The 26309-nt window shown below is 38.0% G+C and overlaps 1 protein-coding gene across 6 annotated transcripts; it reads right to left on the reverse strand.

Moving 5' to 3' along the window:
* Nucleotides 1-246: 246 nt before the first annotated feature.
* LOC117411113 (PHD finger protein 3) lies at nt 247-24372 on the reverse strand. Of its 6 annotated transcripts, none has more exons than XM_034018262.3 (16): nt 24207-24372; nt 20374-20633; nt 14075-14236; nt 11973-13530; nt 10226-10586; nt 9124-9247; nt 8872-9010; nt 8344-8500; nt 7758-7874; nt 6945-7073; nt 6689-6815; nt 6249-6444; nt 5806-5953; nt 4998-5087; nt 4445-4640; nt 247-4035 (listed from the first exon to the last, which is right to left on the reverse strand). In XM_034018262.3, the coding sequence occupies exons 2-16, from the start codon at nt 20606-20608 to the stop codon at nt 1937-1939; spliced, it is 5838 nt and encodes a 1945-aa protein (XP_033874153.1). In that variant the 5' UTR covers nt 20609-20633; nt 24207-24372; the 3' UTR covers nt 247-1936. The 6 variants fall into 6 exon arrangements, with proteins under 6 accessions (XP_033874153.1, XP_033874152.1, XP_033874154.1 ...); XM_034018261.3 differs by having other exon boundaries at nt 6689-6818; XM_034018263.3 differs by having other exon boundaries at nt 6689-6818; nt 20374-20570; nt 24207-24369.
* Nucleotides 24373-26309: the final 1937 nt, after the last annotated feature.

The raw sequence follows: 26309 nt of genomic DNA on the forward strand, positions 1-26309 counted from the left end.
CAAATTGTGAGTCCACATAGATTTCTTTCTTTTCTACTTAATTCAGTGTTAACATTCATTGACAAAAATATTTAACAAAATATTCCTGGGTACATATCTTAGTTTGTTACAGATTTCTAGGATCTCCAAGAATTAGGATCTCCAAGAATTTTCTCTCTATGGTTTTCTGGTCAAAGTTCAAGTCCCTCCTCGCAGGAGCTCGCCAATTGTAAAGTTAGTTTTCTTATTAAATAAAATCAGGCAGTCTTCTTCACGTAAGTTTAATCAAAAGTTTTATCCAGGAACAAACAGTTAAAAAAAAGTAGTACAGGATACAACAGCAACAGCCATGGCACTGCAAGTAATATAAGCAACAGAGATGCAAATAAACCTACAGATCTCGGCAGACAGAACCAGAGCAACGAAATACCTTTTACAAGCATTAATATACCTAACAAACACCTGCCCACTGGGAGTCAAACTCCACCTAGAGAATGTGGAAATTCCCTACTTTCACCAATGAACAGAGTTTGCCCCCCTTCGTAGGAGGTGTGTCAGTAGACATTTTGTGATGCTTACCTAAAGTTATACTGCATCACCTTTAGCATGTTTGTGGTGTGGAATCAGTTTCAGTTGGTTTGATTGTGGTTTGCACATATGATCAAAACAAAAACAAGGGTATTATCATCCATCCGAGGTCACAGCTGCACTCCAAGAAAAAAAACAAGTTACTTATCACAAATCTCAGCAATGACTGTAGTTCTAGCTACATGCAAAGCTACAAGGTCAGGGCAACGTTAGGCAAGAGTTCGAAAAGCCTTACATAAATTATACATTCTGCAACCATAATTTTTCTTCATGGTTTTGGTGCAACTGTTTTCTTGCGACCCACTCTCAAATTCTTACAGTTAAAGTAAAAACACAGCTTCCAAAAGCCAACTACAAAATTGTTCAAAATTGAGTTGAGAATTGTTTTTACTCAAGTTTTCTCCACCTGGTTTATGGATATTGTCGTTATTGTCATTAGAAAAAAGGACAAATGTTAGCTTCTATGTTCCACAGAGGCAAAGCAGTAGTATGTTTCAATAAGCACTGCCTTTGAATGCTATTGTTTGAGAAAAAAAAAAACACATTTAAAACAAAACAGAGTTCAGCGAACACATTTTAAAACGATTACCTTTTTAGCAGAAATATAAAACAATTAGGTAATAAACATTAAACATTAAAAACAGACTTTAAATGATAAAGGGGGAAAGAATTAAAATGACAAACTGGATACAAATTTGAAATGTTTAAGCCACAAAGTTAAGGTTGTTTTAGTTTTATTAAAACTAACACATGAGACCTTGGGACCTTTTCCAAGAAAAGCAAGATTGCAATGCAAATATCTTAATTCACAATCTATTACCATTTTAACTTGAAAGGGGTTTATTTTTTTAGTGATGTATTTTTGCAGAGTATAATTTGCAAATATCCGAACATTGATTACAATCCAAATCACAATAGTGCAATTTATAAAGTACACGACTGAAAAAAAAATATACTAGAAATATTACAGCCAGAAATAAAATGTACACTTTCAAACAAATACCAATACCTTTAAAAAATGTACCATTTATTAAAATGTACCTAGCTAGCCTTACAATGTAATCAACATGTCAATAAAAAATGTTTTATTTTGTTTTTTGTTTTACAGTTCCAACACTTCAAAATGCTAAGCTATTGCAAATAGAATGGCTTCTACTTCTAAAGTTGTATTTATGAGAAAGCAAGAGGAAAAAATTATATATATATATATATATATATATATATATATATATATATATATATATATATATATATATAATATCACTTAGGTATAAAAATGCTGTTTTCTACCAGGTAACAATAAAAAGCACTGTTGACACTGCTGACAATGCAAAAAAAAAAAAAATGCTTTTTTATATATATATATCCATCATAAATGTTTTTCATCTTTTGATTTTGTATCTTTGATTACTTTTTCATAATCAAAGTCTTTATGTTTGTCTTTATCTCTTTCCCTGGTCTTCTCCCTTTCTTTGTCAGAACGACTACTGTATTCCTCACTCCGGTGCCTATCTCTCGGTCGTTCAGGGTGTCTTTCCCCTCTCAAATGTTCAACACCGTGTCTGTCCCTGTCTTTAACTCTATGCCTCTCTTCCTGGCTTCTCCTCCTTTCTCTGTCTTTCTCATCCCTGCTTCGACTTCTTTCTCTGGGGCCATCTTTTTCTGAATGACGTTCCCCATATTTACCCCTATCTCGCTCATAATCCCTTTCATGATGTCTTCCTTTTCTTTCATGATGGGATTCACTGTAATACCTTTGCCTGCTTTGGTGTTCGCTCCGGTCGCTCTTTTCAGAATGCTGAGGTTGTCTGTTCCAGGGGTCACTGTAGCTTCTTTCTGGTCCTTTATCCTCCGTAATCGTGTGGGGTTTTGAAGAGCCTCCATATCTTGAATCATAAGGTAAGTGTGGACCAGAAGGTGCAAGTCCTGTGTGGTGTGGTGGAAAGCTTGGTGGAAATGAGGCAGGTGGAGGCCAAGACATGCCATGATTCTGAACTTCAGATTCTGATGGATGAAACACTGGAGGAGGACCTCTTGGAAAACCAAACAGAGGTGGTATTTGTGGATGCTGGGGTTGAAAATTAGACACTGTATTTGCCGAAAAATCTGAATTCGGCATTCTCTGGAAGTGAAACCCAGGACTACCAAGGTGAGCTGGTGGGATGCTATTTGCTGGAAATCCTGCTTGTGGGAAGTGACCTGCAACAGGACCCGGAACCTGACCGTGTGAAGACAAACTGAAGTCAGGTCCCCTTCTGAATGACGGAATTGTGTTAATGTTTTGTATTTCTTCATTTACAGGTAGATACTTTGTACCTTGCTGATATGAAAAACTTTGCTGTTCTGTCCCAGTACTTAACACAGTAGGCAAGTTATATCCTTGACTCTGATCTGTAGGAATGAAATTAGCTTTTGTCGCCAAAAATGTATTTTCTATTTTAATAGTGCCTTCTTTTGTAATGATGTTTCTATTTTCATCCCCATCATGAAAGTTATCTGTGGTGCTGGATTGCAAGTTTCTTCCAGCAGCTTGACGGGGGTCCCTTTTGGGTATCAGAAACAATGATTTTGAAGTAACAGGAGATGTGTTGTCTTCACCAACTGTACAAGATACAGTTACAGGACATACATTTCCATTACTAGCATGTTCCAGATACAAGCTTTCTTTTTCAACTTTTTGTTGATCATACATCTGCTGTTCAGTATGCTCTGCAGTACCTTTATTGTTTTCTTTCTCTGTTTTAACTGGGGATATATTTGCCAGGAAGGCCTCAGTGGAAATGTCTGGTGGTTTATCTTTCAGGGAAACAGAACTTGTTGCCCTTGAGTTTTCTAGATCTACATAATCTTTTTGTTTGGATCCGTCAGTTGGACTGGTAGTGTCTTGCAGATTGTGCTCAGATTTAACAACTTTAATTTCTCTCCTTTTTACTATAAAACGATCTGACCTGGGAGTACTCAAGGCTGGGCTTTTACTGGAAGTGGAATCTAAGACAGTTCCAGCATCTAAGGTGTTCTGTTCTTCAGGTACTTTGTCTGTTGTGCCCAATAAGCTTTGAAGAATATCATCCACAGATAATGGCTTGCTGGCTAGGTCAAGAGGGGATGTTTGGTTCTCCCAACCAACCAACACTCCAGGAAGAAACCTTAAAGGTTTTGTTGGCTCCTGCAAGATACTTTCCACAGCTGTAGTGGGTTCTTTACTTTCATCTTCTTCATCTTTATCTTCACTAGACTGCTGAGGCTTGTTGTGATGCTTTAGCAGTACTGGTGCAAGCGAGTTAAATAAATCTTTTTCCTCATCGGCGGCTGCTTCTGCTTCATTTGGTAAATCAGTTTTGCTATTCTCAGGTAAAGATCTGTTGGATGCCGTTTCAGGGGCAACTACAGGCAGGACTACAAAGTCTCTCTTAACCCTCTGCCGAATGATTAATCCCAGAAGGAGGTTTGGGCGTCTGACTTCTAAACCTGTGAAGAGCCACAAATTCTGTCAACACACACACACACACACACACACACATAGGATGTTTGTTCAAAAGACAAATTAGGACAGGCTATTTTTATTTAATACAAATAAAATGTCATTAACATGTTTATCCCACAAAATTGGAGGCATCAGTGTCATAAAATGTTGTCACACACACAGACAGGCACCTCCATAGATTGAGAAGCATCTTTTTGCTAAACAGTACCCTTACAATGTTTAATTACAATTGGGTAAGTGGATCTCTAGATTTAAAAGTGTAAGCATTACCTATAAAGGTATGCATCTATGTACATGGCTCCAAATATTCTTGTCTTTGGGAATATGTACCCCCCACCAGCTCGCACCCCCCCCCCCCACTATAATACTGAAGATAAACTTATTTGAACTAACCTGGGCCATCAAAGGGCACAAGATGGTGAGGAACTTTTTCTGAGGATGCCAGGGGTATGAGATACATGTCCTTCACCTGCTTCATGTTGTTGGCTACAACACCGTAACGCTTTCGGCTACTGAAGTATGCATATAGTAAAGTGTAAGAGATCTGATCCTCTTCTGTCACGGGGCAAAAGCGAATTAAGCACACCTCCTAGAAGGAGAAATATAATTCATTAGAATATTTCACTAAATATAGCCATCAAGTTTCTATGCATCTCTTTGAATTAATTACTGGTATATTTATCGTTCCTTGATTATACGTTAATATTTTCATAATAATTGGTGTGAGGAAATAGAGGGCAAATAGAGGGAATTTATTTTGCCATTGTGTATTTAAACACTTAAAAAGCTTGTGTTCCACTTTTTATTTTCCTCACTTTTATTATGGGTCTCTTATGATATACCAAGCATATGCCTGGCTGTTTCAGTTTCTCTCAGATTTTGTAAAATGTCAAACAGATTATACAGACCAAATCAAGGTATCAGAGAGCCAGTAAATTGTACTTACTTTTGTCCCAGAGGCACGTATCTTTTCCACATAATCCCATACCATCTGTGGGGATATCCTACCTCCAACCTGAATGCTATCTGGTAGATCCTGTGAGAAAAATAGTGTAATCTTTTGAATATTAAGTTACAATTAAAGGCTGAAACGTATAACAGTTAAACAAATCTATCGTGCGGCAGAAATGAGAATGTTTATTCCCAAATTTGACGATTTGAAGCTAATGAACATAAATCGTGGGTACAGTACACTTAACACACACACTCAAAACACAGTTCTACCAAATTTCTCATCCTTGACTTTTATTATATTAATATAAAAGAAGAAAAATGCAGAAAATAAATCAATTCTAAACTTTACAAAAATATAGTAAAACAAAATACAGCTGTACCATGCATACAGCTACGGCTCTCGTTGTGCAGCTTTTTTTTTTTTTTTTTTTTAAAAGCACCCAAACAAATTATCCTTAAAAACGGGATCTCTTTGGCAAATCATATTTTTAAAAACATTATATAACAATAATTAATTACAACTGTCTTTCTTTGAGTGTATTGTGAAACTAGCTTTCCTGAAATGAGAACTGAAACATTGGTTATATTCTTTTTTTTAACCATATGGCATTTGAATGTTAGCAGCCAGTAAGGATGCGGGGCGCTTTCCAAGCCATTTTATAATAGAGTTTATTAAATATTTGATGTGTGTTCGTAAAATGTTTAAAACAAAGATGTTAATAAAAAAAAAAATCTAAAATGGATCACCAGGAACACAAATGTTTTTAGTTAAAAGGTTAAGGATAACAAAATAAAATTACCTCAGTAAGATGGTCTAATATGCCAGACACCGGATAGGCTTTAATTACAAACTTTGCCACAGAAGGCATGTTGATGAATCCTTTCCAAAGAGACTCTAAACGACCAAGGAATGCAGCTTCATCTTTTGCATTCCCAGATGCATTAAACCTGGAAAATACATTTAAAAAAATAATTGTATGCTGATTTGAGATCACCAAAACTCTTTAATCCATAGGCAGCAAAATGCTTAAGTATAAATGGGCACCAAACAAGATAAAGCAGTAATATCTGTGATTGACCTTAAACTTACAATGTTACAATTGAATACCCTATAAACTGAACAGTTGTACATCATTACGTGTGTATCATAATACTGCAAATAGTCATTTAATACATACTTAAATGTATAAGTAAAATTAAAAAAAACACACACAACACAACTAGAACTACTGCAATATCTTACCTCCCTTCAGCACAGAATGAGGCACTGGGGGAAACAGTGTTTCTCTCATCTTGGGCACTGAAAGGCAGATCTTCTGAGTAGGTAGAAGCAGTATTAACCAGCGTTTCCCCTTCAATATTTGATTGCCTTCGTATGACAGAAGTTGCAACCTTCACTATCTTTGAAGGAACGTCATCTACAGGTGGAGCCATCCTTCCTATAAAACAGAATGATTTACATTATCCTCTATTTTCTCCAGAAACTGCACTCCTAGAATATGTTATATAGGTACTATATAAAGTCGATAGATCATTGAAAAAAAAAAAAAAGTTTTTTGAAAGCAAGACCGCATGTTTATGTATCCATAAACAAAATACTAATTCTATGGGTAGATTTCAAATAGACTACTACTAGCTACATACAGAAGTGTATGTTATTATATAAACAATTTGTCATTTTACCTGTGCAGATTTTGCAGTTAAGGTCAAACAGGTGTTTCTTATGCTGGCTTGTTGTATCTTTGGTACTTTCAGAATCTGCCTCTTCTGTAACTTCCTCTGGTTCTTCTACTGGTTTAGGCACTGGTTCCTGCTAAATACAAAGTTTATTTATTTATTTTAAATCTTGGTATACAATGTGGTGTGTCTCTGCATTGCAAGTTGTTCTGTTACATTATGCAAATCGCACAAAATATGAAATTCAAAATATGCCTCTTACCTCTACCTCCATTACTTCAGGCTCTTTCACTTGCTCTTGATTCTCGATTTCTATTTCTCCTTTGTGAGTAATTTTTGTGATTGGCCGCCTTTCAACATCTCGCTGTTCCTTTTCAATCATTTCAATTGTCTGAGGGAAAAAAAATAAATAATAATTGTTAAAAATAATCTGTCATTTAAAGTAATGTGTAATACCAGCAATGTCCAAGCACTTGATTCATGCGAAAATACCTATTTCTATCTCTTTGCATTATTGATTACATATTCTACTACTGATTGTACACATTTTCATTTGTTAGAATAGAAAACTGAATCTTCCCTACGGATCCATGTCACTCGATATTAAAGGTCTGTAAATAAAGCGTTTGCATGAATCTGTGCATGTGACCATGCTTCCTGATGCTGTCCTGTACAGATGTTACTGCTACAGCAGCATGGTTGTACATGTACTGTATAGGTTTGATGGTTTATATCAGACCAAATACTTTCAAACAAACAAAGTATAGTAAAAGAAGCACAAAAAAAGTAAACTTGGTATTACAATAATCATTGGACAGTATAGAAGTCAGTGTCAGAGTAATTTTACCTAGATTGATAAAAAAAAAACAGAGAATAATAAAGGTTAAAAAAAAGTTATTTGGAGTGCAGAAGATGTTTTTAAAATGAGAAGAATAACCACCACCTAAATGACCATGTTGAATGAAAATAGAAAAAGGGATACAGAAATGTGTAAATTTACCATCACTTGCTGAAAACAGTCCTGTGTTATGAATAGTTAGTTATAATGGCAACATTTATGAAATTTTGTTCTTACATGTTGATTCTCTCTCTTCCTCCAAGCAGCCAGTTCCTTTGAAGCAAGTTCCTCAGGACTCATACGAATCAAATGATCTGGACCAATCTCACCTTTGAGAACACGCTTGAATAAGACCTAGAAAAAACAGAGGAATTCCACATTAACACTGTGTGAAAACACACTCTAAATTAATATACAATGTGTATGCTTCTTGTATTAGATGATTTTGGATAACCTGAATAAAGCAAACGTATTTCATGCATTTTCTGATGTATTTCAAGCAGTCTTATGTTCTCGGGTATCTGGAGATTTAAACAAAAATCACTGCTCTATAAAAAAAAAAAAGAAGAAAACAAACACATACAAACACACTACTAAAATTAACTAAATTCATTGTTTTATTATAAAAAAAATGTAAAAAAAAAAACTTAGACAAGCATATAATATTTATTTTACCATTGATGTACCCCTTAGCACTTTATTTTCTATATTTTGCCAGACAAAATACTTCAAATAAGCAATGTTGGTCAAAAGCTACTGCAGCACTGAAATCTTTTAAATCCAAGAACAAAAATATTTGCCTATTGGTCTGCTTTGTACTTACTTTATTTTTAGCATCCTTAAGGTTGAACATTAAGCTTCGGTATTTGCTCTTGTATTTGGTGTCTGTGTCCCGAAAGAAAGAAAACAGTTCTCTCTCAGTCTTCAAGGCAACCTTTGCAGCTCTGTCTGTAGAAATCTTCAAATTAGATTCAGAGAGTCTGGAAGAAGAGGTTATGTTTTTTTAGTAAGTGAATAAAACAAAAAAACTTTGCTTGCTGCAACTTTTAATTGAAAAAAAATAATATAGTGCAAGAGTGTTTCAAACACAAGCCTAAATCATAATTGTAAATTACATAGATACAGTAGATGTTAATACTATCCCAGACAGCTAACAGTTTGTAAATCAAGCTAAAAAGTTTTTTTTTTTTCAGTGTACAAAGCACACGCAATGGTTTCACTACCATAAGTGTACAACCAAAATGTGGTATTTCCTTACAGCACTTAAAAAAAAACCAAAAAAAAACACACCACACATCAAAATCATGTCAGACTGGATCCCCAGAAGTAATTGTTTGGCACTGAACTTTACCTTTTACTGAGAATTTCCTTCAGAGAGTCACGGACATTCTGCCTTATTTGCTCAACTGAGGGTTTTTTTGAGGAAGAGAGTGTGGAGAAAGGAGACTTTTCTATTTTCTTTTTCTTGACATCTTGCCTCTCACTGACTCCTAAATTGAAAATAAATACTGTTATAAAAAATATGTACAGTAAAATACACAAATAAAAAATATGAATGGTTTCACTGCACCTAACTTTTTAGTCACTTGTTTTCCTTACTCACCTGGTTTTGGTTCACTGTCCCCATGCTCCATCCAGTCCCCTGAGGGGCCTCTCATTCTCCCCACTGTTTGCACCTTTCTGTTCTCCATTTCCCTGGATTCAGAGGAAACTCCCTCTGTCGATTCCTTTAAAAAGAGATAAAATCTGATGTGAATTGTATTAAAAATCTCTCTTAACTGCATAGGTCCTGTATACCCCCCCCACCCCCCAAAAATATATCTATATTTGACATCTGGGAGTTAATTTGCAATAGTGGTTCAGGTAATCAGACATTACTGGACTCATGCAGTTTTGCAGACTAACCATTCCCTGTGAGCAATTTATTGTTGTTAACAAGCACCTAATTTGCTCCATTTCACTGATATGATCTACTCAGTTGAAGTTAATTAAGTAGGGGGCGGTAAAAACAGATAGATGTGAATCTTTAAATTAAAAATGTAGTGTTTCAATTCCCCAGTGACCTACAGAAACCCAAGAATGTCATCCTCCGAATCAGATTCAGGTTGCACACAATGTCCCAAGCACCCACACGTGGATTTGTGGTATTATTTTTAGCCATTACAAACCCTTGATAATTCTTTTGAGAACAAAGGTTAGCTTAAGATCCAGTACCAGAATAAAGCTAGGAGTAGAAAGAACACAATTATTATTATTATGAGAAGTCATCAGCTCTTTTCCTCTTTTACAATGCAGCACCATATTCCAAAATAATCTCAGGGGATTCATATTCAGATGCCTCTCTCTGTGTGCCACAGTGTGCATCTTAATAAACAAAGATGCTGCTCCCTAATGACATGGTACACTAAGTCTTTGCATACTGCAGTGACCTTGGTGTTCTCTTATTTATGTTCTCTTGGTTATTATCCTTTTACATTTTTGTCAAACGTCTAACAGATAAAAAGGTTGAAACGTTTCAAAACATTTTTCATTAGGTAACAGGAAGGAGGTTTCCTTGACATTATCAGGGCAATTAAGCACTTCAAATCAAAGGAACGAATCCTGCATTAAATAAAATTAAGAGTTTCTACTACTCTTGCAAGGAACTACTGCAACCTATGCTGGAAGTATAGCTTATTCAAGCAAGCTTGATGCATTGCACTTACCTTTCTGAATATTTTGACTTTGTACTTCCTAATAACATCTGACTGCTTTGCTTTTTCATTCATCCCAAGGTTAAGGTTACAGACACCTGTAGGGTAGGATGCTGGCTGCCCAAGTTTTTCATGCTTAACTGCAGATCTGCTCTCCTGGTTCTCTGGTTTGGAGTGGCACTCTAAGGAACTGGGTTGTTGTTTTGCACAAGGGTTCTGTGCACTGGATTTATCTCCTTTATCTTCCTCAGCACAGCACTTTAAACATACATATTCTTGGTCTTCCTGCTCCATTTGCTGTGCCTGAGCAAGGCCGAGCCCAACGCAGTCACCATGAAACCAATCATCACAACGTCCGCATCCCACCATAAACCTACGAGAGTAGATCAACAAACTTCAGTGCCTTTCTAGAGTACTTTACCATAAAAAGAATATTACCATGAAAACATTAAACAGCTTAAACAAAAATAAAATAATGCTCCCGAGTGGCGCATCCAGTAAAAGCACTTGCGTAGAGTGCAGGATGCGCCCTATAGTCTGGACGTCGCGAGTTCGAGTCCAGTGTGTGTTCGTCTTCGCCCTCCCGAGTCAGCGCAGGGGTGGTAGCGGTGAGCTGAGCATAATAAAATAATTGGCTATTCCAAATTGGGAGAAAATAATAAAAATAATTGGCAACGACTAAATTTATAAAAAAAATTTTTTTTAAATAAATAAAAAAATAAATGCCTCGGTAAGCTGGATGCATCAGCAGGGCTTTCAAAATAAGCCGGCCACCGTCTAAAAGGATATTTGCAACGGCTACTTTTATTAAACAGATACTAGGATTTTTGGATATTGCATCCGTTATGAGATACTGGGGGAGTTATGTCATGTACAGAGGCTGTCTCCTTTAAGAAGAAAGGCATGCTGGGATATCAGCTGAGCCCCAGCTGACAGCAGAAGACAAATAGATGTATTTTGTTCAGAAGCAGCTTCAGCTACTTGCTCTCTATACAGTATCAATCTTGTTTTGTTTTTTCATTCAGTTCATATTCAAATAGCCTAAGCCAGGGGTGCCCAATCCTGGTCCTGGAGAGCTGATACCCTCCTGGTTTTTGTTCAAACTGTACACTAAATTGCTTAATTGGACCAATTAAGCTTCTAATAAGGGCTTGATTGGTCCAATTAAGTAATTTAGGGGGCAGTTGGAACAAAAGCCAGGAGGACACCGGCCCTCCAGGACCAGGATTGGGCACCCCTGCCCTAAGCCTTGATTCCCAGTGTGTTGAATAAATCTAGGGCTGCAACAAAGGCTACATTTTGACCTTCGAAGGTTCGGAACACATTACCCTGACCAGGGCCTACACCTACTGTACATGTAAAAATGTAAGAGTGAAATACAATTCTGATACAATTAGATATTTTTGGTGAAAAAAATAAATAAGAGAGGAGCCCAGGAAGCATAATGTAAGAGGAACAGCATCTCTTATTCAACAGTTTGTAAACAAAGTAAAAAGAGTAAGTAAAAATGTGTGTGGTCTGTATCATTGATATGGCCAGAGGTTAATTTTTACTGAAACAAAAAAAAAAAAAACCCACACACAAAACACAGTTGTGTACTAAATGTGATGACCATAAACTGTACAGTCTGTAAAGCAGAAACCATCACAGATATTTGTGATTGCTTACATTTAACGTAAAATAAAAGTCACTGTTAATAAATAGGTTTATATGATGCACAGAAAGTACTGTATATAGGAAAATACAATTTAAACTTTACCTGTTGCTGTGAGCTTTTTTACAGAAACCACAGTTCTTGTTGGGATCCCACACAACTTCATTATCGTTTGAATCTCCATCTTCAGGAGAATCCTTTTTCACTGCTGGTGCATTGTCTGGGATGAACAAGGGAGGCTCATTTACAGAGAGGCTCCTGCTGCTTATCCTCTGTCTATACAATCCCTTCTCATTCTTTTTCAATTTATGTTTTTCTCCATCGTCCTCTTCTAGCTCATCCTTTTGAATAAAGCTGGATTTACTTATTGCCACATGATGTTTTTGGCTCATATGAGACAACTGTCTAGTCTGCTGTTGGTACTTATATCTATCTTGAATGACACCAATGGCTAACTTTGCATTTGCTGGTCTACCTGACTCTGGAGACTTTAAACTCATGCTAGGTTGCAGCATCTGTGCTTGCTTCGGATGTGTTTTTTCCCCAATTTTTGACTTCACTTCCTGGGTGCTTCCTTCAGTTTTCAGAAGTTTTGCTGCACACTGTAGCTGGTGCATTTTGACGTCATCTCCTTTACGTTTAATAGCTGTCAAGGGCTGCTTCCGTTTGGGCCCCTGATCATTCTGAATATCTGTCCTCACCTTTCTCTGCTGTGCAAATGTATGTTCCATAAGTAACTCTGTCTGCAACTTTGGTAAAAGCTTAGGATGCTGTTTTAATGTCGACTGCATCTCTTTAGATTTTAACGGTTTCTTTATTGGATATTTTTGGTCCAGTTTGCTCTGAGATTCTTCATTCTTTTGACCTTTAGATGGATGAAGCCTTTCTTCTGCGTTGGTGTCTGTATGCTGCTGGGTTTCATTAACATCCTGACTTTGATCAGGACCAATTCTTTCAACACTGCTGTGTCCCAATGTCTGAGCATCTATTATTTGTTCACAGACATTTTCTGGTTCAATTGCAGATTTATCTGGAATGTTTTTTTTGGTCTGATCTTCTACCTTACGATTGCTCAGTAACATACTGGGGACTTCCTGAACTTCATTAGGGTTTACACACGCCCCTAACTCAGAGGAACCCAGGATATTTATTTCCATCTCATCGTTTGCATTTCCTTTTACTTCACTCATGTTTCCCTCAATATGTAGTCCAGTAGTTGGTGCATTTTCACTGCTGCTAGTTTCATACAATGTGTTATCTTGTTCCCCACTGATTTTCTTATCTGTGTTATGTATCTGACAGATAGAGCTGTCCTCATTTTTCTGAGTCTGTGCCATGTTTACGTCTGTCATAGGAGTCCCACTGGACTGCTCTTCCACCTTTAATCCACTGTTAGAAGCCTCAACAGTTTCTTCTTCCTTGGGAGCTACTGCTGCAGAATTCATTGTAGAAATACCTGTAGGTATAATCTGCCTTTCTCGCTGAACACTATGCAGGCCTGACTCTTGTGAACAACTTTCCGATTCATCCTGTCCAGTTAAGTTTTCGTGCTGTTTTTGTTCCCCCCTTCTCCCTGGGTCACCTTTTGCTGGGGATTTCTTTAAAGCATTTGAAGGACTGCAACGTCTTGCTAAGGTACTCTGTCGTAAATGTCTTACAGGTTCTGAAAAAAAAAATTTATAATAATAATAATAATAATAATAATAATAATAATAATAATAAAGGTATTTTAGCTACCTTTTAAGTTCTTGTTTCATCAACAGTTATTCATGGTTATTTTAGAAGTTAACATTAAACTATACAACTTATTTTAGTACAAAACAAGCAACCACTTTTAAAATGTTTAAATTCAACTAGCTAGCAATTTGTCAAGTTTAGGCCTACTGAAATTGTAAATTTCAAACATTTGAGTCTAACCAGAAAACTATACTTAAACTCCATTCCTTGTTAGACTTATTCCAAGGTAACTTTCAGAGTAAATCAAACCATGTCTTACAGAAACTTTTGCTTTAGACAAACAACTGATCTGGATTTTATGTTCAATGTTGGCATGCTCCATCTTCTAACCTTATCTATTTAACAGCTTTTTTGCCTTTGCCATTTTAAGATCATTTACACCATTTAAAGAATTCTTGAAAGGAACAGAACAGACTTTCTAGTCCTATTAATCTGTGGTCTCTAAAATATCAGTACACCGTCTTGCTGACCTTGAGCCATTAAGCGTGGTGACTTTCTAGGTGACTGCAAAGCAGCATTTACAGATCTGCCTCTTTGGCTTTTGCCGGTAAGCATCAAGTCTTCTTCCTCAATGATATTATGGCCACTTTCCTTTAATTCTCCCTCATTCGTGATGTCTTGAAGTCCTACAACTACAGACAGATAGAGGGACGATAAGCATATGTAATCACTCTGGTGATTAAATTATGGGACGTGGTAAGCCAAAGTGAAATTAAACTGTACAAGCAATCAACTATACTTAAATGTACACTGACAATAGGGATATTAGATTCTGTTTAAAATTCCTAAACTTTGACAATCTTGGTAACTAGTCAGCAAATCCATCATGACAAGATTTCTATTAGAGTGCCGTTTCCTTTTATGTTTTTATGGACAACATCATAATGCTCATGAGACTACCGGACAAATCTATAATAGTGATATAATAAATATTGACTATATAAACAATGAAACGTATAAACATGAACGCTGCTATCTAAAATGGGACTTAATTTTTTGACAATTGTTAAACGTTTAGGAAAACTTTGAAAAAGTTTAACCCTTGGAACACGTTTAAACTATTAACTTCCCTGAAAATACATTACAATTACACAAAGACTTAACTGCCTGCCCTCTTCAACTGCACAACAGTGCATTTACAAAACGGTCATGAAATAGGGAAAACAAAGTTTGAAATGAACATGGCACCACACCATGTAACCCAAAACCTGGGCTAACAACTGAGCTTCTCTCTCTCAAACTAGTTTACAAAAAGGGTTGACTCCAAAACGTTACACTGTGTGGTTCAATTAATTTGACTTAAGCAAATACTGTATGTTGTACTACACTTTGCAGTTCACATTGTTTCGAAAATAACCATAACAGTAACCCCCCCCCCACAAGAAATCACTTATTGTATTTATTTATATTTATATAGCGTCTTTCATCACAAGGACCTCAAGGCGCTTCAGCATATTGCAATGCAATACAAAACTTAAAGGCAAATAATTCCTATAAAATGGTTAAAAAGGCAGTGATACAATTACGGTAAACTTGAGTCTCTTTTTGTATTAGTGCTGCACTATTGAGATGTACCTGTGCCGGCCCTGTGGGCACAAAGTGAATAAACTAAAGTGAATAAACTAAACATTTACAGTATTCGTTTTTCTAAAGATTATTCTGAAACACTAACACGTCAGTATACAACAGGATGTTTTGATAAAGATTTTTTTAGAACTAAATCCAAAAGGAAATCAAAGAAAACCAGTAAGAGATGCAGGTGCATTTTGAAGAGCTTAAATTTGATGTTCTTTCCAGAAAACAAAACAAAACAAAAAAAAACCCTGGAACAAAACCTTAAAAGCAGCATGCCCCTTGCATTAAATACTTCATGAAATATAATGCTTAATTACCATAGGATTGATCAATTTAGGTATTTAAGATATATACACACACGATGCCTTGATGTCCATCATGTTTATGGCTGTACCATTGTCACAGGTATTACAGATCTTGTGATTTAATGTTTGTTACAAAAAGTCAGAGTGCCAATGCTAGTAAAAGTTACTGCTACACCAAGAAAAGAAAACATCAAGTGAACACCACTTTACAATTATCAATAGACTGCCCCAAGTGTGCTGGTAACTATTTTTGTTTATACATAACATCTAAACTACCGTACTAGTATTGTTTTCTATTATTTAAAATAAAATTATACTATATACAACTGTTTGACTGAAGAAAAAAAAACCACTGACTGTTATTGGGGCTACATTTTATATTTTCATATTTATATTTCATAAATGTTATAGTATTTCACTAAACATTTAACTCAATAATGCACTGTTTTATGGGCAGCTTGCATTAATTTTTCAACGAGGCCACGATATATATATATGCACCTGTGTTATCTCCAGATAAGGTTTTGGGTCATTGAGCAATTTATTCTCCAATTTACTCAAAAGTACTTTGAATATACAGTACATATGTTAATGCTAACTTATGGGGTATGCATTAACTAGTGCCTTAACTAGTTAATGCATTTTAACTGTAATGTTACTTTGAACTACGTTACAAAAACTTGGGCTTACAATAAAAACTTCCCTTTCTTTATTTTCCAGCTATTTAGTCCTGCCTTAATATTAATCATTTTACAGTCCGAGAAGTTGCTATTGTTGGTGTCGTTAGTTACTGTCTCCTCCCACAAGAACTAGGCTGTTTTGTTTTTTTGGTTTTCTGTAAATCTTCCTTATTGATCACGTGTTTATGCCAGTTCCCAGGCAAGCTACAATTAGCTGCCCTGGCATTCTCTAGCTACCGCTTGCAGTATAGTAACAATTGAATATTGAGACGTCGGGAACCAACAAAATACAAGAAGATTGATAACATGCAAGCTCAAGCTGTGCAGTAAAATTGCTATGCATATTCTTACGCATTAACTTTAAACATCCGGCGTAATTCATATTTTTTCAACGTGTAAAACACCCAGTACGGAGTTTATTTGGAGTGAACTGAGGCCAGCTGCCAGATATAAAAGGAGAGCAGCCAGTCTGTTCAAGACGGCTGTGTGAAAAGCCTGACTATGTTGTATACTGTAAAAAGGTACTGTGTTTAAAAGTATAAACCTGTTTGGTTTATGTGCATTTGTGTAAAAGTGTTTAGATGTTTTGTATGTCAGGTAAACAGCTTAGCTATCTTGCATGTTAATCAGGGACCTGTAAAAGTGTTTAGTTACCGACTATGTTGTATACTGTGAAAACGTACTGTTTAAAAGTTAAATCTACATTTGGTTTATGTAAAAGTGTTAATGTTTTGTATGTCAGGTAAACAAGCTGTCCTGCATGTTAGTCAGGGACCTGCAAAAGTGTTCAGTTAGCACTCCAAAGTGGAGCTAGGTTTTTGTTTGTTTTGTTATTTATTTGTGCAATAGAAGGGTTCTATTGCAATAGGGGCACAAACCCGAAACAAGGCCATTCCTATATATATATATATATTATATATATATATATATATATATATATATATATTATATATATATATATATATATATATGTATATATAAAAAATCTACCGTGATTCAGGCACAACAACCATAACACTGCACTTTCTTTAAAGCTTTTGTAGACAAATACTGGTTCATTGCAATATCTTACAGATTCTATTCCTAGGCATATCCAAGCTATTATAGTTCTGGAAATCTGGCTCAAGTCATGATATGCAACAACCACTGTGACTGCTATGGTAAGAATATACAGTAATCTGTCGCGTATCCGCCCGTCACATATACGCCCTACCCGTTTACCCGCCATGATCAATCGCTTCAGCAACGTTAGTTAATTATTGAACAGAGTAGATTAGTTCAGAGATTGTAGGTCCACCAGAGTTCTTGTACATTGTGTTGTATGTGCACCGTGCACAAGCATTGCTGGAAGTGTCACGTGAGCTGTTCAGTGTGTTGACTTGATATGTAAATAAATTCTGTTCTCCTGCGGGGGGCGTTATCAACTTCAACCTCCGTCTCACTCTCCTGCCTGTCACTGAGCATCGAATGGACGCACCCACACTGCAGACGGCTACTCTGTCACAAGCATTAATACCCTGCATCTTTCTAAACAAGGGATTTAGGGGAGTTCCCTTATAAAAGCTGAATCTCAAAACAATAGTTGTGTGAATATAATGTACCGCCATCCCTTTTTTTTTTGCAGCGCCAGCAATAAAGTCGCTGGCAAGGTGAGTGCCCTCCACCATTCACACACGGAGCCGTGCAAGCTAACTAACCCCATTCACTCCCAGCTGCGCATACACACTCGCATGCATACCAGTTTAACAATACACACAACGTGTACAACACATAACAACAACAGCAGCGGGTCTTCTGAGCCCCCAGTTCTCCAGGTCGCTACAATTGTTACAGCTGTGTATAATGGTATTTAAAATAGGATTAATTTATCATCCGCCTTTTTACATATGCGCCCTCACTCTGGTCCCACGGCAGGCGTATATGCGACACACACACACACAGTGGTTTACAGAAATATTCACCCCCCTGCAAAGTTTTCACATTTTGTTAGCACCTGAGCGTACTCCACGACGCTTTCAAATTAGACTTTACATATAGAATCTACACAAACTACTCCACATTGATACAGTTTTAAAAAATGCATACAGAATATAAATAAGTAAGATTTACAGGGAAAAACAGATTCATCTCAGTTGCACAAGTATTCAGCCCCTTTGCTACTGCAGCCCTAAATCAGCTCAGGTGCAAATGATTTGTTTGAAAGGTCACAAAATTAGTGAAATGGTTTCAGCCTGTGTGTACTCAAAGTGGTTTAACTTGTAGATAATTTCCCTCAGGTATATAAAGACTTTCAAGCTGCAATTCTTAGTGATCCAACAAAGCAACCATGAAGACTGAGAAGCTTTCGAAACAAGTCAGGGATAAAGTGGTAGAGAGGCACAGAGCAGGAGAAGGGTACAAGAAAATTTCAAAAGGCGCCGATTAACCCTCTCAGCACAGTGAAGTCCATCATTAAGAAGTGGAAGATGCATCATACCACCCAGACACTACCCAGATCAGGTCACCCTCCCAAACTGAGCAGCCGGGCAAGCAGGAAAATGACCTTGCGAGATCTGCAAAGTTCTGTGTCTGAGATGGGAGTCAGTGTTCACATATCAACAATAAGCCGGACCCTACACAAAGCTGGCATGTATGGACGGGTGGCAAGAAAGAAGCCATTACTCAAAAAGCCTCATCTTAAAGAACGTATGGAGTTTGTGAAAAAGCATGTAGATGATACTGCAGACATGTGGAAAAAGGTTTTGTGGTCAGGCAAGACAAAAATTGAACTTTGCGGTCTAAATTCCAAGCGTTAGCCTACATCTGGCGCAAGCCCTACATTACAAATCACCAAGTCAACATCATCCCAGCTGTCAAGCATGATGGTGGCAGCATCATGTTATGGGGATGCTTCTCTTCAGCAGGGACTGGGAAGCTTGTCAGGATGGAGGGGAGAATGGATGGTGCAAAGTACAGGCGAATCCTTGGGGAAAACCTGCTTGAGTCAGCCAAAACTCTGAAACTGGGGAGGAAATTCACATTTCAGCAGGACAATGGCCTGAAGCACAAAGCCAAAGCCAAAGCCACACTGGAGTGGTTGAACAAGAAGAGAATTTATGTTCTTGACTGGCCCAGTCAAAGTCCTGACTTGAATCCAATCAAATTTATGGCAAGACTTGAAGATTGCAGTCCATCGAAGATCCCCAACAAACTTATCAGAGCTGGAGCAATTTTCCTGTGAAGAATGGGCAAAAATTTCACCATCATACTGTACAAAGCTAGTAGAGGCCTATCTAAAAAAAAAATCACAGCAGTAATTGCTGCAAAAGGTGCTTCTACCAAGTACTCAATTAAGGGGCTGAATACTTATGCAACCAGTAAATTTCATTTTGTGCATTTTCTTTGCAAGTTTTGCTGATATTTAACCTCCTCTTCAAATAATACTGTTCAGTTTAACCACTACAGCTTTGAATAAAAAAAAGTTTGTTTGAAAAACTGTGCATACATTATTTGTAATTCAACAAAATGTGACATTATTGGTAGGGTGAATACTTCTGCAAACCACTGTATATAATGATTCAACCACCAAATGTGTGGCACAGTCAAATGATCAGTAATTTGTTGTACGGGTCATTCCTTGTCACTCCAACCAGTATCACCAAAAAGACAAAGTACTCGCCAATAATTAGCTGTTTTTAGGCCCATCTGCTGAAGTGGACACTTGGTCACAATTTGTAGAGAGCAAGTCTATGCCTCACAATGATATTCCAGCCCTGGAAACGACATGGCAGTAATTCAGTATCAGTTTAAATAGATTTGGGATCATAAGCCACCATTTTAGTAGGGGTTCTTTTGAATACCATTCAGTGTAGGAAGTCCTGCAGGGATCCATAAAATACATATTGGCAATAGGGATGGATATTTTACATGCAGGGTTAAAGTATGGTTACAGTGTCAATTTGCACCTTAAAGCCATTTCACAGGCACTTGTATTCATTACAAAACTGTCCATAAATAGAATTATGACTCCTGACTATCGTCATTAAGATGATGCACTTATGTTATAAGCACTTCAGACAAATACAAGCATTTCTGAGTCATGCTGGAATTCTTTTCAACTGGTTGATTTGACATCGAAGTACCCTTGTATACTGTGCCGTCAGCTTTTAAACCTGGAGTAAAAAAAAAAAAAAAAAAAACAACCATACTGATAACTTCTTAATTAGATACCTGTTGAGCCAGCGGCTTGAAAGTTGGTATCGTCATTATCTAAAAGGTGAAACTGGCTGCTAGCAGATCCAAGCATGGGATCCTTGTCACTCAACATGTTCTTAAGAGAGTCTTCTAAGTTGTGACCTGTTCCAAATTCATCACTGACTTCACTTTCCAAGTTCGGCCCTAGTAATAAGGTGTCATCCAACTGGTCACTGGGAATTAAATGGTTAAAGGTGTCAACTATATCCATGAATGCTGTTGCTTTTCTTTCAGTTCTGCAGAAAAAGAAAATATGCATTAAGCAAAAAAAAAAAAATTACGTGCAAAGCTAACTAACATGAATGCCTAAATTCAATATAATATGCAAATGAAAAGCTGTTCCAGACTAATTAAATAGAAAAATAATTCTACAGTACTGTACTGTACTATCACATGCGCCTGTGGCTTGAAGAGCTCATTAAGCCACAGATTAAGAATACTGTTGATACTTTTGGTGCCAGTACCACATTCTTTCAAGCATATAGTCTTTAGACAAAGAAAGAGGGCATGTGACAACTTTTATTGGAATAACTAAATAATTAAATCACGCCTTCAAGACCTCAAAAGGTCTATTCTTAAAGGTGAAAGTAGGCAAGAGAGAATTATGTTTACATTCAAAAGCCTACACTCTGACTGCCACAGGTGACAGACAATTCCTCTATCTCCAAGCGGAATTGTCATTCATTATGCATTTCCTAACACTGGAGGAATCAACAGAAAAACCCACAGAAGAGTGAGTGATACTGAAGTGCACCTTGTGCAGTATAATGGTCATAAACAGCAAACAAAATGGTAAGTTCTGCACCCTAAGGACTTCTAAACTGTTTAATACTCAGATCCTGTACAGCACGGCTTCCCAACCCTGGTCCTGGCGACCCTGTGTGTCTGTCTTCTGGTTTTCATTCCAACTGAGCTCTCAATTACTTAACTAGACCCTTAATTGAACTAAGAATTTGCTTAATTGGGCCTTTTTAATTGTTCTCAGCTCCTAAAAAGTTGCGGTTTAAGTTACTTATAAAATGTCATAGCTAACGAACTCTGCAACTGTTAAGAGCTGAAAACAATTAAGGTCTAAACAAGCAAACTATACATGCAATTAAGGGTCTCGTTAAGTAATTGAGAGCTAATGAAAACCATCAGTCAACTGCAACGAACTGAAAGGTGCACATTAACTGGGGATGTTCTCGTGGTTAGCGACACTAAACTAGAATGCAAGTTAATACCAATTGCAACAAACTAAGCAGCTAGAGATAGTTCCCAGCTTGCGTATTAATTTTTCTCAATTGCAATGAACCCAAACTAACTGTTGTTGCTGAGCAGCGCTTCCCAACCCTGTTCCTGGCGGCACACTGGGTTTGCTGGTTTTCGTTCCAACGCAGCGCTCAATTGCTTAATTGAACCGTATCAACAAACGAAGAGCTTGAAAATAACAGGAAAATGAAGCGTTAAATCACTATTAGTTCAATGAAGGGTTCAATTAAGCGCTGCGTTGGAACGAAAACCAGCAGACATGGTGTGCCACCAGGAACAGGGTTGGGAAACACTGCTCTAGAGCAGGGTTTCCCAATTCTGGTCCTTGGGGACCCCTGTGTCTTCTGGGTTTCATGCCAGCTGAGCTCTCAATTACTTAAACCCTTAATTTAGCCAATTAGATTAATTAGACCTATAAAAATGTAAGTTAAAAAAAATAAGATGTTAAGTTTCATAAAAATAAAGATTTCGATCTTGTAACGAAAAACAACTCTTAATTAATTAGCTGGAACCAATGACCCCTGTTTCTGTTTGTTAGCACACTCCAATAAAGAGCTTAATCCTGAGCTCCGTATTAAAGCTGGGGCTCAGCTAGTCCCCAACTTTGTTCCACATCTTTTTTTGTTGCAATTATTGGTACTAAGTTAGTACTCAGCTGGGGATGATCCTGAGATGTACCTTATTAGCTCGTCTGCAACTTAGTACGCAGCTCCGTATTAAATCTACAAGTTCGTTGCAATTGAACCAGGGTTGGGAAGCCCTGCTGTGCAGTACTTTATTTTTTACATTGGTTTTAGCTCTTCCATACTAAAGGTATCATTTTGAGTTGTGTCCAACTGAGGGATAATTGAGCAAGGATATTCATGTTGCTATTTGATATTCTTTGTTTATCGACAAGGTAAATAGGGAGGCCAAATACTAAGAAAACAAAACACATTATAAAGGTATTTAGATGTAGTCAAGTTTGCAGACATTTTCATACAGTTAAAATACAGTGCAATGAAGCAGTAGGCTACATTACAAGGTCTTAACGAAGATCATGCACAAAGCAAATAGGTAACATGCACCCCAAAAAACAGTGGTATGAGTTACAACACACAACTGCTCACATATCCATTCCACACTTGTATTCAGAGTATGGGAATTCCACCAGCAACTATCACACAAATATCTGGGTAACTAATGTCTGCCAAAAGGCCTTCTGTCTGAAAGAGAGCACAGTAGACGTATGCCAAGCATTATTTTATTTATTTATTTATTTGTTCAAAAGAAGCTGTTATATATCAAAACGATCAACCTAAGACGAAGAAAACCAAATTACTGCTGTTTTTCATTTCATTTTCAGGACAGCATATTAGCATGTGTTGCGTGTGTACCACTAGTCTTGGGCACTTTCAGCAGTACTGTAAACATTACATGAATGTTAAACATGACTAATTAACATAATAGTGCTTTTCTGTTTCAGTTTAATTTTACTGAAACAATCAAACAACTATGTTGCAATGTTGGTCTAGTTGATTGCAAAACATTTTAGAAGCTCAGAACACTGTGGGGCGTTTATTTGTCTCCGTAAAGCCACGTGTGCTGCAAGAGAGGAGGCGTCACGCGTTGCTTTTTTAATGTTCCAGAGTCAGCACAGTAAAGCAATACCAACAAGATTCACACATTTTCTATAGTATAAAAAAAAGTTATTTATTTGTGTGATGTGGGTACTAGATTGAAATGTGTGTACTCTATTCGCACATTTGTTTATGGTTTAGGGAACCAACACATGACATGTGCTGCTGCTGCCTTAACAGCAGAAAATATATATTAAAAACAAACTGTTTACACAATACCGTAATCGACCAAATGAATTTAAATATCTACTATTTATAATCACAGAATAAAAACATTTACGAGTTAAAGGACCTATTTTTTCAACCGGAAACACAACCATATTCTCAATTTTCTTACGAGGCTGACATTTATTTGCAGAGACTACTACATAAAACGTAGGTGTTTCTACTAAACAGTATCGTACATAACAGTAAGTAGAGATTAGAATGCACTGCCATGCCCAAACAACTGAGAAAAAGACAGGCCCCACACTGAAGAATTTGATTCACAGCAATTTAATTAAATGCTCAACACATTGGTGACAATCATTGTTGGTCTGAAACTACAAGAACAACACCGTAGAGGTTTTAAAAAAAAAAAAAAAAAAAAAAAAGCTGGATGTAAATGATGGATGTGCAACTGTAGAGCTAGAGGGTGAAGAAGTGTATTAACATAGAACTTGTGGCAGGCCTGTAATAAATTCTGATGCCATGCACTTATCAACATTACCTTAAGCGGTGTAACAAATTCCCAAAACATTACACATTACTGACATGAGTAAAGCTTTTAACAAAATACAAAACAAATGAAAATTGAATAAGTGAGAGAGGCCTGCATCCCACACAGGAACCAGGACCAAACATTACTCATTAACCCAGCGAAATCAACTCGAAGGCCCCGACTAGCTGATTCTTACAACCACAAAAGTACCGCTATTTATAAATATCATCCACACCTACCTCCTTCCTACAGTGCAGTGGCATTTCTTTGCGAAGTTGTTTTTAAATTAAATCCGTTTGCATGCCCTTTGCTGGCAATGTAAAAGTCTCTCCTTCCTCCGTCGCTCGCCCTGACTGCAGCCATTCGCGTAGAGCAGATCTGCAGTCACGTGATCAGTGTTTACTGTGCTCTTCAGGAGGTTTATGAACTGGCGTTAATCACCCTCCTTGCAGCTAATGACGTCACGTTTCAGCTATACATGTATTATCATTATTAGTTTATTTAGCAGACGCCTTTATCCAAGGCGACTTACAGAGACTAGGGTGTGTAAACTATGCATCAGCTGCAGAGTCACTAACAAGTACGTCTCACCCGAAAAACGGAGCACAAGGAGGTTAAGTGACTTGCTCAGGGTCGCACAATGAGTCAGTGGCTGAGGGGGATTTGAACCGGGGACCTTCTGGTTACAAGCCCTTTTCTTTAACCACTGGACCACCCAGGTATCTCAGTTTCTGGCGAGTGAGCGACGTATTCGAAATCCTGTTTACATTTCGTCTGCTGCTGTATTGAAGAGAAAGATGATGAGTTGTACTTCTCAGGCACAACTGTGAAACTGAACTAAGATGAACCCTAGAAGCTATTGCCCCTTGGTCGAACATTTCTCACTGCTATGTAATACACGGCATTCCCAGCCGTGAAAAACGGTTTCCCCTTGGTTTCTTAATACAAGAGTCACATTATAGGCTATGCAGTGTTTATAAATGCTTGCTGGAATGTCAGAATGGACACTGCATTTTACATTTCCTAAGTGCCCTAGTAAATGCACTTAGGGGAAACCATTTTTCACGACTGCCATACACAGCATATCCAGCCGTGAATAGTCCCCCTTGTTTTTATTTTTTTTAAATAATACAAGAGACATTATAGACTATGCAGTGTTTATAAATGCCTGCTGGAAATACATATACATAAACATGTTTCTCTTTGACCATCGGTACGATACTTGTTTCGGTATAGAATATACCGGTACGAAACCCTTGTGTACTAACTCACTTTTCAATGCCGGAACAGTACCGATACAGTTGCGATATAAATCGACAGTGTACGGGTTCTGAACTCGTTTCCATGACGACCGCTTTCCAGAGACATCGATCTTTTCAACCCTCTCTCTCATTCCAGAGCAATGATCCATTTCACCTGAAGATTTCCAGCTCTCAAAGACCGTGCCTTTTTCTTTGTATTTTAAATGCATATAAAGTGGCCAGTTAACACCTGATTTAATGCACATCTGAGGTGTGCTAGACTTAGCAACAGCTGATAAAAAGAAAGAAGAGACTGAAGTGAGGCTCTTCAGAGATACAAAGGCAAGTATGCACTTCATTAGAAAATGTATGTGGTTTCATTGCCTTCAACAATAAATAACACCCATCACAAATTATAGTAGTCACCGCCCGGGGATGCCTCCAACACACCACCCGGGGATGCTTGCACGTCACCACCCTGGGATACCTCCATGACACCACCTGGGGATGCCTCCACAACCCCGTCCGGGGACACCTCCACGACACCGCCCGGGGATGCCTCCACAACCCCGTCCAGTGATACCTCCACAACCCCGTCCGGGGACACCTCCACGACACCGCCTGGTTATGCCTCCACAACCCCGTCCAGGGATACCTCCACGACACCGCCCGGGGATGCCTGCATGTCACCGCCCGGGGATACCTGCATGTCACCGCCAGGGGATACCTGCACGACACCACCCGAGGATGCCTGCACGACACCACCCGAGGATGCCTGCACGTCACGGCCAGGGGATGCCTTCACGACACCACCCGGGGATGCCTGCACGTCACTGCCAGGGGACACCTCCATGACACCACCCGGGGATGCCTGCACGTCACTGCCAGGGGATGCCTGCATGTCACCGCCCAGGGATGCCTGCACGACACCGCCTGGGGATGCCTTCACGACACCACCCGGGGATGCCTGCACATCACCGCCAGGGGGTGCCTCCACAACACCGCCCGGGGATGCCTGCATGTCACCGCCAGGGGATGCCTTCACGACACCGCCCGGGGATGCCTTCACGACACTGCCCGGGGATGCCTGCACGTCACCGC

Source organism: Acipenser ruthenus, chromosome 6, assembly GCF_902713425.1.
Source record: "Acipenser ruthenus chromosome 6, fAciRut3.2 maternal haplotype, whole genome shotgun sequence".
Lineage (NCBI taxonomy): Eukaryota > Metazoa > Chordata > Actinopteri > Acipenseriformes > Acipenseridae > Acipenser > Acipenser ruthenus.